Source organism: Plecotus auritus (assembly GCF_963455305.1).
Source record: "Plecotus auritus genome assembly, chromosome: 2".
NCBI lineage: Eukaryota > Metazoa > Chordata > Mammalia > Chiroptera > Vespertilionidae > Plecotus > Plecotus auritus.
The window spans coordinates 11,535,108-11,550,301 of record NC_137771.1 but is presented as its reverse complement, the minus strand read 5'-3'; the positions used below and the strand labels follow the sequence as shown (position 1 = coordinate 11,550,301).

The following is a 15,194-nucleotide window of genomic DNA, read 5'->3' as shown; positions in this document are numbered from 1 at the left end:
GTCATCATCCTAACGGCCGCTCACATAACTCATCTGAGGTGCATTAAAGCTGGGGCTGGTTTCCAATGTAAGTAACTCGAAAAGGAGGGGCAGGGAAGCAGTGAGAGAGAGGAGTCTAAGTTAATGATGCGCAGCTTCTGAGCAAACGGGAAATGCGGGCCGTGGGTTAGCCATGTGTCCCTGATGAGCCTTGGAGAAATGGCGTGGTTGCCTTGGATGGGAGATGAAGGGGTTCCAGTGATGAGGAGGGAACATGCACGGTTATGCAGGCTGCCTCCTTGGATAAGATTGTAAGCAAGGTAGTTATCCTTCTCATTTAACAGGTGAGGAGACTGAGGTTCAAGCTGTTAAGTGATTTTCCCATGGCCGTTTATCTAGTAGGAGGCAGTCAGGATTTGAACCCAGATTTGTCCTCCTAGAAAAAAAAATAGGCTACTTTCTACCACACTACATTTTTTGCTCCTAATCTGTCCACTGTGCTTGGCCTTCGGTTGATTGCTAAATGAAGGTTTGCACAGAAATGCGTTGAGCAGTCCGCTCAATGTAGACAGGGCGCTACTCTGTGGGTGCCCAGTGGCATTCTGTTGGCAGCCCCAGAAACGGACACCGAGAGTGGGGCCAGAGCTGTGGGGTCCCGTGCAGGGCTCCGAGCTCCCTGGGAGTGTGCTCAGCACCATCACTCTGTGGGTGCCTCCTTCATTGGAGTCTCCTGTAGGAGGTAAGTAGACCAGATGAGATACAGTCATCACCAGGGGTAGTGAGAAGGGTTTTAAAACTTCTAGGTGAGGAATGATCTATGTTTTCAAAAGACGGCTCTGCTGGCTGACAGGGTGGTTAGCAGGAGGAGGAGGCTCTTCAGGTTGTCCAGGGCCTGGATGGGGCAGCCTCAGGGGGACTGGAGGAGACAAGCCTGTGGCCAGGAGTCGGTGAAGGAGGTGGTGTCAGCCTCAAGGTGGGAACTAAAGGGCAAAGGAAGGGGGAGTAGAGAAGGAGGGCAGGTTGGGAGAGTTTTGGAGTAGAGGGTTTGAGGCTCGGTGCTCCCAGGATGTGGGCCGCGGGGATCAGATGGGGAGTCTTCCTCACGTCAGTTCCTCCATTAAGCGCTCTTTGCAGTTTCCCAGGCCTCGGCTTTTCCTCCGGAAACTAGGCCTCATTGCAGCCACACACTCACTCTCACCCCGTGGCAATCAGGAAAGACACCAACCCCTGAGATGGAGGGGCCCCTGAGCAGCAGCACAGGGCGCCTGAGCCTCGGTGGCCACACAGCCTGAGTCACCCTCCTCTGGGCATGGTGCCCAGGCACCCCCTCGCTTTCCTGCTTCCCATGCCCCATCTTGAGAAAGGCTGTGGCATAGGCTCAGTGGGGCTCTCTTCAGCATCCCCGCTTCCCCGGGCATTGCAGGCCTTGCCCAGTCCCTGCTTCCTCAGTTTAGATGGCTTATGGGAGTGCAGTGAATGAGATGGAAAGCTGCTCTCACCCACTTGCTTTCTTTAAATTGTTTGTCAATTTAACAATAACATATACTTGAGGCCTAACCGGTTTGGCTCAGTGGATAGAGCGTCGGCCTGCGGACTGAAGGGTCCCAGGTTCGATTCCGGTCAAGGGCATGTACCTTGGTTGTGGGCACATTCCCAGTGGGAGATGTGCAGGAGGCAGCTGATCGATGTTTCTATCTCATCAGTGTTTCTAACTCTCTATCCCTCTCCCTTCCTCTCTGTAAAAAATCAATAAAATATATTTAAAAAAAATAACATGTACTTGAGCTGCATTTCACACCTGGTCATGCCATACTCCAGCAGGCTCAGACCAAGTGCACCCCAAGCCGAGCTCTCTCTGTACCCCCTCTCCCCCACTTTGGCCTTTTTTTCCGCTGCCCCCAACAAAAGATGTCTTTAGGGATGTCAGCTGGAAAGCGAGGCAGATAGATAAAGTGTTTTGGCAAATCTCTGCAGCTGTGGGAGGAAAGTGAGCAGCAGTCCTTGGGGAAACTCATCACAGCCAGATGGTGCCATCCTGCCAGACGAGGAGGGCGGAAGGTGCCCTCTGGCAGACTGCCCCTAGGCCCCACCGGCAAGGCTTGCACGCCAGGTACCAACCTGTTGAAAAGGAAGTTGTACTAAGAGGTCACTTGGTGTGACAGCTGGAGACGTGGGAAAGAGGCAAGACCATAAATCTCTGGAAAGATGCAAGGTTTCCGATCTCAGACAGTCCCTGCAGATGTTCGTTTGATACTTTTTTCAGATTCTAAATATTTAGGAACGAAGGTGGAATGTTTTGCTGAGTGGGGAGGTTAGGCCAGTCGTTTGCAAGCTGAGCTCTTCCTACTCAGCAGTAGGCACTCCATGATATATCTTCAAGCAGTAAAACTCCAGCAGAGGCACCTGCCCGAGTGTCACGCAGGGACATCCTCTTGGACTCATGCTTGGCAGTTAGGCAAGGCGCTGCTTCAGCAGGGGAAGAGGTTAGTGGCCTTCGTTCCAGGTGTGGGTCAAAGGGGGAGCTAGGCCAGGCAAGAGTGCTTCAGGGAGCGTTTGCTGCCTGCGGGAGGCACAGCTAGCTGCAGCCCCATGCACTCTCGGTCTAGGAGGGGCACAGGGCTCAGATGAAGCTGCATCAGCAGCATGGCCTCCAGGGCTGGTTTAGTGCTGGTCGGATGACCTTGGGTGAAGCGACCTAGCGCCTGGTTGAGAAGGAAAGCTGGCATGAGACTGTGAAGGCTGACAGGAGAGGAAGGGACCAGAGAACCCAGGGGCTTGGGAGGAAGGGGCAGATGAGACAAGGATGGACACTGGAATTTCCGAGCTCTGGATTGTGATTTGTCTTTGATTTTTCTTGTGAAGAACATGGATGAGTTAAGCAAGCAATGCTTTTCATGGAAGAAACAGGTTTCAGAATCATCTTGGTTCAGATCCAGCCATGTGGCCAGGACAGACCACTTCCCTTCTCTGAAAGTCAGCATTTTCACCATAGAGCTAATAATGCTTGTTTGGGAAGATTGTTTTAGATTAGAAATACAAAACCATTTTGACACATGGTTTATGGTCAGTGAATAATAGCTACTATTGCTATTACCACACAGCTTGCAAGCAGAGACATTGCCATCTTCCAGAATATACAGTGTTAGGCTCAATTAAAATTGTCCAAAACCAGGCAGACTGATCCTTCCTTGAGAGGCTGGCCACTGTCTTCTGGCTTGACAACATGTTCAGTGCTGGCCTGCAGCCCCACTCTTACCCGGCACAGCTCGGAAACCAGAGCGACACCGCTGGCTTCTGCCTAGGAGCCAGGAGCAGGCAGTCCTGGGATGAAGCTGCCATTCTGCCAGGCACCGTTCTGGGCATGGTGCATATATTAGCTCATTTAGTGCACTCCCTAGACAGGCCAAGGCCCTCACCCCTTGGGCCTCCAGGTGAGCTATGGACCTGGTGGGCTGGCTTTCTTCAGGGCCTCATCCCCCAGGTTGTACTGCCACAGGGCAGCAAGGTGCACAGCCTGCTTTCCAGGCCCGGTCTGTGTCCTTCTCGTGTCCAAGCCATGGAGAGGAGAGGGCCTTCATAAGGCGAGAGGCTGGCCTCTGACTTCAGACTCGGTTGGAATCGCCTCTCGGAACATCTGTGCGACCACAGCACATAAAAATGTTTTCTTCTGGCAGCCACTTTCCTGAGGATGTAATAATATATGCATTGCACAAATAGTTCTATTTTCGGTGGGTCAGCATTGCCAGAAAGCCGATCCTGACCAGGTGTGGAGGTAGTCGGCAGGGCTGTGAGCAAGGGGGTTGTGGGAACATGTCTGTGTGCCAAGGCCTCTGCCCACCCCCCACCCACCTTCTTCTGTCTGGTCCCTGCCGGGCCTCTTCCTTGGGCTCAATTCCTGGCCACAACTTAGGAGTCAGTCTACTCCTGGGGAGACCGGGCCTTCCCCTCTTCCTTTCCTTTCCAACCCTCCCACCTGTTGTACCTTTGGTTGTCCAATGGCTTCAGCCTTTCCTCTCCAAGAGGTTTGATTGGTCACGTGGCTATACTGACCCCGATGGCTCATAGCCCTTGGCCAACAGTCCTTGCCTCACTTTGTACTCTCGGTGCTCCTTAAATGGGACTCTCCATGAGGAATCTGCCCTCTGCGTGGAGCTGTGGAGGGAGAGAGATGCTAATATGTGAAAGGAGGGAATCCATTTGGGCCTCTCGGAGCAGCACTCGGAACCATTTCCATGTGGGGGAGAGGACACACAGTCCCAGGGTGTTGGCATCCAAAAATCCATTTTAAAAGTGCGTAGGCCAACAAAAAGGTAGCCAGAGCTCTGTCCCTCCTCCGGAGTGTGCTCCTGACTCCCATTCAGGGAGTCACAGGGTTTTGCTGAGAGCAGGTGATGTTCCTGCAAACACTGAGGCTCTGTCAGATGGGGAGTTTATTAAACCGGAAATGGTAGGGAGTAGCTAACACTTTTAAGTTCATGGGCTCTCTCCCTTCTGTTTTGTGAGGATCAAGATGCCCCAAGATCATTGGCCAGAAAGCCTGGGACAGTTCCGGGCCCCGTGTTAGGGGATAGAGGCCGGTTGTTCTAGCACTCCCTTCCTCTTTTCCATTTGACCAGTTCTCACCAAAAGAGTCTTGCCAGAACAGACATCTTTGCTCTGCAAAGATTGTCTCATATCTTCAGAAGAGCCTTGCAAGGCCATGGGTTCTAGACTGGCACGGCCCTCCTTGTAGCGTCTTTGACAAGGCACCCCATTTCTCCCCAGCACTCTAGTGACCTGGGGCTCGTTGCTTTGTGAGCAGGTGCTGCCATCTGTGACAGACAGCTCTGTCATCCCATGATGTTCCCTTGCTGCACTTGGCAGTGACTTGGATTGGATCTGCTCCCCCTGTCCACTGCTAGGATCCTCCAAGTCCTTCTTAGCTTGAAATATCCCCAGTTCTTTCTCATTTCTTGGGTTCAGAGTGTTTAAACCTTTTAAGCTGGTGAACTCCAACTTGTACATGTCTCTCTCTCTCTCTCTAATATCCTTCTCATTGATTTCAGAGAAGAAGGAAGAGGGAGAAAGTGATAGAAACATCAATGAAGAGAGAGAATCATTGATTGGCTGCCTCCTGCACGCCCTCTACTGGGGATCGAGCCTGCAACACGGGCATGTGCCCCTGACTGGAATCGAACCCAGGACCCCTCAGTCTGCAGGCCGATGCTCTATCCACTGAGCCAAATTGGCCAGGGCTACATGGCTCTCTTAACCAGTTAACTGCCATGCGTCCAAAACGGAAACCATCCCCACACACCATGATATTTTGAATTTAATTCAAAGGTCTGCTGCTTGCGTCTCTAGACGCTTATCGTGTACAAAGGGTTAAAGCCCAGTATCCCAAGCTGAATCCAGCCCAGCAGATGTGGCTGGGCCAGGCCAGAGCTGAGGGGACCTTTGCCTTCCTGAGCGAGTCACAGCAGCCGCTCCTGACCTGCACACCAGTGATGGTTTCACTTACGAGCCTAAAGCTGCATGATCACTGTCGCAGCGGCCAGCCACATCACAGTCTTGTCAAGCTTGAAATAATCTAAAAAACTACGAGTCTCTTCACAGGATTTCCCTCACTTTGTAGTCAGTGAGATTAATGTTTGAGCCGAAGTATCTGGTTGGCCTTTGCCCAGGTACATGTGATCAGCCTACTGAGGCAGGAAGAGCAAAGTCCTTGGAGTCTGGGCAGATCTTGACATCTTTAAGCCTCAATATCCTTGGGTTTAAAATGGGTTTTTGTGAAGACCAAATGGAATAAGGTGGCTGCCACCGGGGAAGCACTCCGTGTTTGGGGGCTGCTGTGTTCAGGAGCTGATCCACGTTTCTGGGTCCTGTAGTGGCCCTTCTGATCATCTTGACCCCTGATGCCATTGATAGGCTATGCCTTCCTTTAAGTCTTGGGCAAACAGGTTGGTCCAGGGCCAGGTAGAAGCATCCCTTGGAACATAGTGTCTGACCCCTGTCGGCAGAAGCTCCATCTGAGCGGCCATTGTCTAGCCCCACCTCAACCTCGGCCGCAGATGTTCGATAGGAACCTGCCTCAGTGCTGCGGTCTTATTAGAGAAGTTCTCTGTTCTTCCAGCCCAGCGTCCCAGCAGTGCAGGCAATCAGAGGTCCCCAGGGTTCGTAGCGCTCCCCTGCTGGGTCCTAGCGATAGCTGATTTTAGGTGTGCCATCACAGGATTTTTTAACAGTCCCATCAGAAATTGTCTGGATCAGCGTCAAACCAGTGTTTAATTCCCAGCTCTAATCTTCCTTCTTTCATGAGAGGGGTCGGCCTCTGCCCCCTCTAGTGTCCTGCCACCTTTAAGTGCACTGTGACGTTCCAAGGATGGCTGCGTCACACACTGGTCTGGCCTGGAAGCAAAGGAGATGCGGTGAGAGGCCGCAGAGGCCGCCAACCTCTGAGCACGCCCACCACCCCGAGATCTGCCCTGCTCTTCTGGTTCTGAAATAGTGAGCCTCTTTGCCTTTTCTTGGCTTTTTTGCTGACCTGAGTTCGTTTTGAGCTCTAGCCGTCCTGATACTGTTCTCACATTTTCCCTGTTTCTTGGTTACCTGTCTCAGCTTCCATGTTTCCTATCAACAGTGGCAGTGGTAGCTGTGTGTTCTTATTTTCATTGTAGTAACAGCGAGCGTTGATGTGCTTGCAGTCTGCTAGGCACCCTGTGAGGTATAAAACCGGTAAAGTGCCGCTTAAGGAATTTATAATCTTGCGAGGGAAATAAGCCTTTAAACATGGGAAGAAATGCATAATTCATGAGTGTGCACAATTCATCAGGAATCCTCCATTCTTTCTCCCCTCCCTGCCTCCTTTCCTTCTCTGGCTGAGTCTTGAATCGCTGGGTCCCACCTCCTCCAAAACCCCATCCACGGTGTCCCTAGTACTGTGGTCGGCAAGCTGCGGCTCGTGAGCCACATGCGGCTCTTTGGCCCCTGGAGTGTGGCTCTTCCACAAAATACCACGGCCTGGGCGAGTCTATTTTGAAGAAGCGGCGTTAGAAGAAGTTTAAGTTTAAAAAATGTGGCTCTCAAAAGAAATTTCAATCGTTGTACTGTTGATGTTTGGCTCTGTTGACTAAAGTGTTTGCCGACCACTGCCCTAGTATATACCCTAGGAATCTGGGTCCAGAGTCTCTTGCTCACATTCCGCATATCACTCAGCTTCACAGAGCAGAAAGAAAGTGTTGGACCAGGCTCTGCCCTTGCGACCTCTGTGACATTGGGCAGGTCACTTGGTCTCTCAGAGCCTAAGTGTCTCCCATTGCCCAGGACTGTCAGGCCCTCCCTCTGTGACTGCCATCACAGGAGCGTCGGGGGCGCAGCTGCAGCGTGGTGGTTGGGCGCCCCGGCCTGGGGACGGGAAGCCTGTGCTGTTCCTGTGCCCGAGCACATCTTCTCCGGGCCCTGGATGAGCCAGTGCCTGGTGGGGTGTCACCTTTGCCCTCCCTGCTGGAGGCTTGATGGGGTGACTGTTCCTTCAAGGGTGGCATCACAGCTCTCCCTGGGGATGTGGACGCTGGGCTTTTGCTGGCTGGGCTGTTTGTGACATGAAACTTAGCTCATCTTGTGCTTGGGTCCCCCACTGGGGAGGTGACCTTGCACCATCTGCAGCTGGCTCCGGAGCTGCCAGCAGGAATAACAAGTTCTTTGCAAACTGTGGAGGGGCCATGCTGTGGAGGGGCTGAGGTGGCCATTCTCAGAGAGCACCTGGCTCTCTCTAACTTGGAGGAATGTCTGGTCTTTTGCAGATGGAGAAAGATGAAACTGTGAGCGACTCCTCGCCACACATAGCCAATATTGGGCGCCTGGTAGAGGTGAGTGGGTCTTCGGGGCTCTGGTTCGCTCCTGTGGCTCTGGGTTGCTTCCATAGCATCTGACGTTTGCCCCTGGAGCCTGTTTGCCAGCTTGCTGGCCTTCCGCCTGCCTTCTTCCTTCCCATCCATAGCAGCCATACTGCGTTTCTCATGTTTTGCCCAGGCCTTGTGTTTTCTGAGCCTGTGATCTAGGGGCAAACAGGGCACAGCTCCTAGGGCATCCCCGCCACCCTCCCTCAAAACATTCTCCCAGAAGGGTCTGTTCAGGAAGCCCTAAGCCTGCCCCCCAGTGAGCGGAGACCTGACAAGGAAGCAGGTCTCTGGGTCCCAGTGGGTACCAGAGGGACTTCAGTTGCCACTGGCTTCCCTTCACCACACTGTTTGGAAGGAGGGGGTGGTGGTGCGGTTTACTCCCAGTAATGGCCAGTGCTGGCCACCAGTACCTGGATATTGGCTTCCTGCGTGCCTGTGGACGGGAAAGTGCACAGAGCTCAAGTGATAGGTGGGGGTCTTGGCTGCTAGGGCTCGCTCACCAGGCATCTGCGCAGTCGTGCGCCTCCCCCCTGTGGTCACAGCAGGGACTGCAGTGGTGAGCTGGTGGGAGGGTGTGGACCTCAGGACTCCCAGCTGTTTGCTGACTGACCTCCCTCCCCAGGACATGGAAAATAAAATCAGAAGTACGCTGAATGAGATCTACTTTGGAAAAACAAAGGACATCGTCAATGGGCTGAGGTAATGTACCCAAAAGTACAAGCTTTGGAAACCAAAAAGATACGGATTTGAATCCTAGGTCTGCTGCTTAACAGCTCTATGCCCTTGAGCCTCCGCTTCCTCGTTTATAAACTGGAGTAAAGTACCCACCTTACAGGACTGATGTGCAGACTTTGAATGGGAAAGCACCGTGTACATGTTTGCATTCTCAATACATGCTGGTTCCTACCTCCACGCTTGTCATGTGGGGGACATTCCCCTTAACAGCCACCGATACCCTCATCCCTGAAGTCGGCCTCCTCTTGGCCCCCAGGTGTCAGTCTCATCTAAAGAAACTGCCCAGCCCTTTGGCTCGGGGGTCTGAGGGGACCTCCAAACCAGACCCTAAGACACACGACAGGGTGCCCGCCAGGCTGCCAGGCCTCTGGTTGGCTGGGTTTCCAGGCAGCAGAAAGAGCCCTTTCACCTGCTGCTTTCTGGAGAGGAACCCCGGCCACTCTGATGTCCTCTGCAGGGCTCTTTGGCTGTGGCCAGGGTCCTGAGCGGCCCTCCACCCATCCCAGGCCCTCGGTTCTGCAGTGTCCAATGTCGGCCAAGTGAAGGCTGGCAGGCTCTCTGGGTCCCTGAGGTCCGTGGTGGCAGAGCAGGAGGCCAGAGCCAGTGGGGGCAGTGGAGGCCGTGGTGTCAGGAGGCCAGGATCTTAGCACACTCTGCAGAGCTGTGCGACCGTGGACCAGCCGCTCCTCTCGGAGATCCTCCCAGTCAGGGAGACAGGGCTGGAGGGCGGAGAGGCGTCTGCTCTGCAGCCCAGCATGGTACTGAGTCCAAGGGCTCTCGCTCCTCCTTGGCTGCCAGCCTGCCAATCCCCTGTTCCGGGTGCAGCTCTCGCCTTCTGGGCCAGGAGGCGGGAAGCAGCTCTGGGGGCTGCCCTGGCTTGTGAATTTGCCAAGCGGACAGGTTTTTTAGTTTCTTACTCATACAGTTGCGCAATAGCGAGGATTCCCCTTTGGACCCTCATCGTCCCCCATTTCCATCCTGCCTGTGGGGAACATGGTCTGGCCCCTGTTGGGTTTCATCCCCCCTCTCCCCTTCAGGTAACATTGTTTTCCTCTAGCTGTTGAGCCCCATGGTCACTGCCCCAGACACTGTGACCACCGCCAGCCCAGCGCTCTGCTCTGTGACCTCCACACCATAGCCCAGAGCACGTGGCCTTGGTGACGGGCCCCTTTCTTCCGCCTGTGTGTCCCCCTGTACCTCCCTCCTCTCCGCTGCCCCCGCCCACGTGCTCGTGGGTCCGTGCTGTCCTCCGCTCCTGCATTCATCTCTGAATACTCTCTGTAGATCTGTTGACGTTATCCCTGACAACCCCAAGTTTCAGCAGTTGCAGAGGGAGCTTTCCCAAGTGCTGACCCAGCGGCAGATCCACATCCAGCCTGATAACTAGGCCGATCCAGGTACCCTGCCTGAGAGGGCGAGCACCCTCCCACTAAACAGGACTCACCAACCCGCCGACCCCGGCGGTTCGGCTGTTGCCGCGCATCACTCAAACCACCACTAACCCCCGTGTCCACTCACGGCCGTGAGCAGCCACATTAACATGTAGATTCAGCCCCACGTAACGTGGACCCGTATCGTGTGTGCGGTGTGTGTGTTGCACTCGGGGCGGGGGTTGGGTATGGCAGACGGGGGTTGGGTGTGGCTCCTGTAGAAGTCCAGGCCAAGGGACCCACTTGCCTCCAGCAGAAGTCTCAGTCTGCGCGGCCTAGTGGCCGCAGGGCCAGGGTCCATGTCCTGCCTTCTGTTCACCCACGTGCTTCAGGATAGCCTCCCCGAAGCTGCTCTGTGTGCAGCCCGGTCACCCCCAATTTCCCACCAAGGACCTTTGGGGCTAGCTGATGTGAAAGGGGTGTATTGCTGTGAGTGTGAGGACAGAGTGCAGAGTGGGGGCTGTCGTACGCCTGACTGGCTCAATGCACCCAGACTGGATGCTGCTGGAGCTGCCTGGACCAGCATCACCTCCCACCCCTAACGAGCTGCAGCTGCCCTCTTACACGCCCTGCACTGACGGGGAGGAAAACAGCCCTGCTTGTTGATAATGGCCGAGAACCATGACTTGAGCTTGTGACAAATATGAAAGCGGCATCCCCCGAGAGGATGAGGGACACTGCTTTTCACATCAGATGTTTGAAAACGCAGCCAGGTAGGGCCAAGTGCCTGGCCTAGGGGCTCAGCCCCAGGCTGGGGACTGGACACTAAAGCCCAACCCAGAAGTGGCTCAGTGGGGTCTCCGGGGTGGGTGGAGCGGGGCACTTAGGTGACCAGGCGGAGCCGTTCTCATCGGTGGGACTGGAGCACATTGGTCTGGGCTGTGTGTGCACCAGCTCCAGGCCCAAGGCATCTGTCAGCTACCAGCCTCATGCTGGGACCATCCTGTTCCCACCACAGCGATGAGAAACCCCTTTTTAAGGTGTCCATGATAGTGTACACCGCCCCCCCCCCCCCCCCCGCCCCTCCACTTTTAGGAAGCCTCTCCAGCATTGAAGCCCTCTGCAGCGCTGGGCAGCCTGACACCCACCGTCTGTCAAGACAGGTCCTCCTTCCCACACTGAGTTAGTGCTCCCTCCGGGCGTTGGTTCGGGTTGCTTGGCAGTAACCTTCCCAGCTCTGTCCCCTGAATGAATGGCCTATTCTTTATCCCTCCAGCTGCCCCAAGCCTAACCTGTCGCTTACTGACTCTAACTCTGGTTCTAACGGAAACTTTCTCCTTTGTGGGGGTGGGTGCTGGTGTGCTCAGCGGCTCTTCCCAGAAGAGCTGGGGGCCGTCCTTCCAGGCCAGGAACCATGTGAGCTGCTGCTTCGCCCACCCCATCCTCCCGCTGGTCACATCCGTGGGAGCCTTTCTGGAAGCCCTGGTGGACTGGCTAGATTGGAGCCCGAGGGCCACATGGCTGGTGTCTGACCCTTCCTTTGTCAGCGCAGAGCCAGGGCCGTTCCAGACGATCAGAAATGTGTATTTCAGCAGCATCAACCAAACTCGGCATTTCTCATGGGCGTTTTTTTTTTTTTTCAGTTGTACGCCGATTCTTTCAAAATCTTGCCTATTGCATTGCACTCTCACATTCTGAGGGTACTGCTAGGATTTTCCAGGATTGGGTAGCCAGCATTCACCTCGGGTGCTGTTTCTCCTGGCCCCACTTCATCGCACTTCACCCATTTTCGGCATTTGGGGTATTTCGATCCTTTCTTCCACTCTTTCCGTGGAGCACGGTCCACAGTGTTCCTGAGAGGCAGCCTCACCCTTTCTCTGCTGCTTGAGAACTATTCGAAGTGCATCAATAAAACTATTAACAAGTTCTTGGTTAACCAAAACGTTGGGTAAGGCTGACAACGTGATCAATTGGGTCATTGCCAGGGGCGTTTTTCGGAGCCTCGTTTCCTTACCTGTGAATTGGAAATAACACTGCCTCCTGGACGCTGTGAGCGTTATGAGAAAGTGTGTGGAAGCGCTTTGAGTTGTACAGCCTCCATGAGCCTGCTTGCTAGCTCTGTCGAGCAGTGTTACTGTTGTGCGTGGATGCACGCATTTCCCACAAACCAGGCCTTGACAGCAGGGACCCCGGGCCTTACCTCAGTTCCCTGCTGCCTCTCACAGTCCAGGGTGAGGGCTTTTCTTGGCCAAGTTAACAGCTGATGGAGCTTCATAGCAAAAGCTTGAAAGCACCCGTCCTTTGAGTTCTGCCCTGGCTGTGAACCCAGTGTGCTCAGATGTCCAGGCGCTGGTTCTTAAACCCTCGCTGAGGCGGGTGCCGTGCACCCTGCACTCATGGGGCAGCATCGAGCCTCCTGCTGGGCCGGGTGCAGTGAGGGGGAAGCTTTGTAACGCTGTCCTTCTGGACCAGAGGAGTGGACCAGGGTCCTGGAGCTGTGGCCGAGTCACCCAGCCTGGTGCAGAGCTGAGCATTTGTCCAGGTGGCGTGGGCCCTGGGCCTCCCTGAGGGGCCGGTGTGGTGCAGCCTCGGGCTCTGCTCCCTCCACATCTGGCTGGCACTGCTCTCCCCTCTAGAGGGGCTCGGTGCTGCCCAGTGACCCAGACCCTCACCACACCTCTTCCTGGGAAACCTGCTAATAATTCTTTTCCTCCCTGGCAGGTCTGTGCAGACTTTTGCAGACAAATCAAAACAAGAAGCTCTTAAGAACGACCTGGTGGAGGCTTTGAAGAGAAAGCAGCAATGTTAAACCTCTGCTTCACGCTAACCGGACATGCCATGCACTCGTTAGATTCCTTTCTTAGAAAACTCGTTTTCTGCTCCCTTCCCTGTCCCTTTCCTCCCCGACAGGTCACACAACACCTGCGTCACCGACCTGCACAGCGCCATCACACCCTGAGAATAAAGCCGCTAATACCCTCTCCGTCTCCAAGGCCTGCTTTCCACCACGTTTTGCTATCAGAACTCGATGTTTCCATAGAGACCATGTGTGTTTTGTTTGCCCAGGCTCCACCCCCCATTTATAGGCATAAAATACACTGTCTGTCTGCCTCCCCTTCCTTCCCACCTTTTTGTTACATTGGTGTAAAAAATGTAAAACAAAAAAATTTTATGAAATAACTGTGGTGTGTGAAAGAAGAAAAACTGGAAATCTGATTCCACGTGTGTTTGGGAGTTGCTTGGGGTTGGGATGGGGAGCAGGGGACAGCTCTGGGAGGAAGGAGAGGTGGTCCTCAGCACTGTCCTGCACGCCTGGCCCCTGGCCTCAGAGACCACGTTATGGGGTGCTGGGGGCCTGCGACCGTCTGCTCTTCTGGCCAGGTGCTTTTCTGTCAATTTTTATGGAATGCAAAAGGAGTTTTTTGTTTTATTTTGTTTTTTTTGTAAAGCTTAAAAAAAATCTACATCTTATACTTGAGCTTCCATACTTAAAAAAAAAAAGGTAAAAAAGAACAAAAAAATAAATAAAAAGAAACTGGGACGCAGCACTGGCCTCGTGTTGTTTCTCACCTGCCTCACTTTGCAAGCATGTGTGGCCTTGGTCACGGGGCTGACCCCAGGTGGGGGCAAGCAGCAGGCTCAGCAGCGTGTTGGGGGGGAGGAAGTGTGGACTTCTGGAGCGAGAAGAAAAGGGGTCTCTGCAGAGCCCCGAGCTGCTTCTCGACCCCTGCCTCCCAGAGTCCCCAGCCCCACCTGCCCCGCAGCCCTGGGGCTACCTGAAGTCCAACCAGTCATGAAGTGGGAGGTCCGGGGCTTTCCTCTCTGCTCCCCACTTTCCTTTCATGTTAGCAAACACCTACTCTGTGAGGGTCCGCACACACCCGGTACTATCTTCATTCACAGCCTTTGGGGGAAGCTGAGGGAAGGCACCCAAGGCCTCACAGCTGCAGAGGCCTTGGGGCCGCAGTAGGGCCCACACCCCGACTGTCCCCTCTGGTTGGAGGTGCCTGGAACCGTGACTCCTCTGACTCGCTCTGCTTGTTCTGACAAGAAGGTTCAGATGGGACATCTTCATTGAGATAGAAATAGGAACAGGAGAAGCCCCCGCATTCGGCTCCTTCCAAGTGCCGGGTGCAGAGGACAAGCTGGAGAGAAGGAGGCCCTGGCCATACAGCTCCGCACGTGGCAGCTGGGGACCCTCGGAGCGTGGCCCAGAGGCACTGTCTATGTGGGTCCCGGGTGACAGCCTTGTGGGCTGATGGCAGCAGAGTGCCTGGCACACAGAGTGGTGAATAAATGATTTTCCTTTTGATAGGTGTTCAATCATGTGACCAAAAATAACACTTGAAGCCCAGAAATTGTGACTGTCATGTATGCCAGGCCTGATCTTACTCTGCCTTCCAGAATCTTCCATGGGAGGCGTCACTGCTCATGTCTTGATGCCAAGTCAGGCTGGTGAGAGGGAACAGCGGGGCTCTGACAGCAGGTTTCTCAGGTGAAGGAAAAGCAGAAGGAGTGTTTGTAATTTGGCTCAGGGCCACCTCCCAGCCACTCCTTTCTCTGCACAGAGGCAAGCACGGTGGCTGCAGGGCCCCTCACGCATGCAAAGGTGCCCTGGGTGGTTGACTAGCCCTCTGGGTCCACAAGCTGCAGGTGGCAGACTCAGGGTTTGGCAGCATTAGGGCAGCCCCTCCTCCCCCCACGGGCTCACTAGATGTTTCCCGAAGCTGCCCTTTGGTGCCCGATAACAGGAGGCAGCCTTCTGGTCCGGGCTGCATGAACCCATGGCACCTTGGGACAGTGGTCTCCCAGTGTGAGGGCTCAGGTGGGTAACCCCGGCATTCCCTGTCTCCCCAAGGCCCTCCCGGAACCTGCCCCCTTGCTGTCATCTTGACAGGTCGGCTTCTGGGGCCACAGATTCCAAGATTCCCTGTCTCCATTCACATCACTGACCAAGCAGGTGCTGTGTGGCAGGCCTGTGAGACCCTCCTCCGCTGGCGGGGCGGGCAGGCATTGCGGACTTGGCCTCCAGGCCCTCCTCTTTGGTGCCACCCCCTCCATGGAGCCTGGTGCCCTGCAGTCATGGCCTCTCCTCCTGGCATGACCCACACTAAGCCAATTAAGATGTTCTCTCTTGAGAGGCTGACACTTAAGTTGGAACAGTTTCATTCCCGCTTCAAAGGTTTCCTGTTCCCGAGACCCCTGGAGCAGCCTGGGCGCTGTCCTAGGT

General features: G+C 54.6%; 1 protein-coding gene across 2 annotated transcripts in view; it reads left to right on the top strand.

Annotated features, from left to right (window-relative positions):
• CAPZB (capping actin protein of muscle Z-line subunit beta) overlaps positions 1-13,509 on the top strand; it is a 134,663-nt gene extending 121,154 nt beyond the window's left edge. Inside the window, exons 7-10 of one of the 2 annotated variants that reach the window (XM_080654329.1) lie at positions 7,761-7,826; positions 8,482-8,558; positions 9,879-9,991; positions 12,686-13,509. In XM_080654329.1, coding sequence (XP_080510455.1) covers positions 7,761-7,826; positions 8,482-8,558; positions 9,879-9,981 — 246 coding nt within the window. In that variant the 3' untranslated portion in view covers positions 9,982-9,991; positions 12,686-13,509. The remainder of the gene's footprint in view (positions 1-7,760; positions 7,827-8,481; positions 8,559-9,878; positions 9,992-12,685) is intronic. The other variant, XM_080654330.1, reaches the window with a different exon arrangement.
• The last annotated feature ends 1,685 nt before the right edge of the window (positions 13,510-15,194 follow it).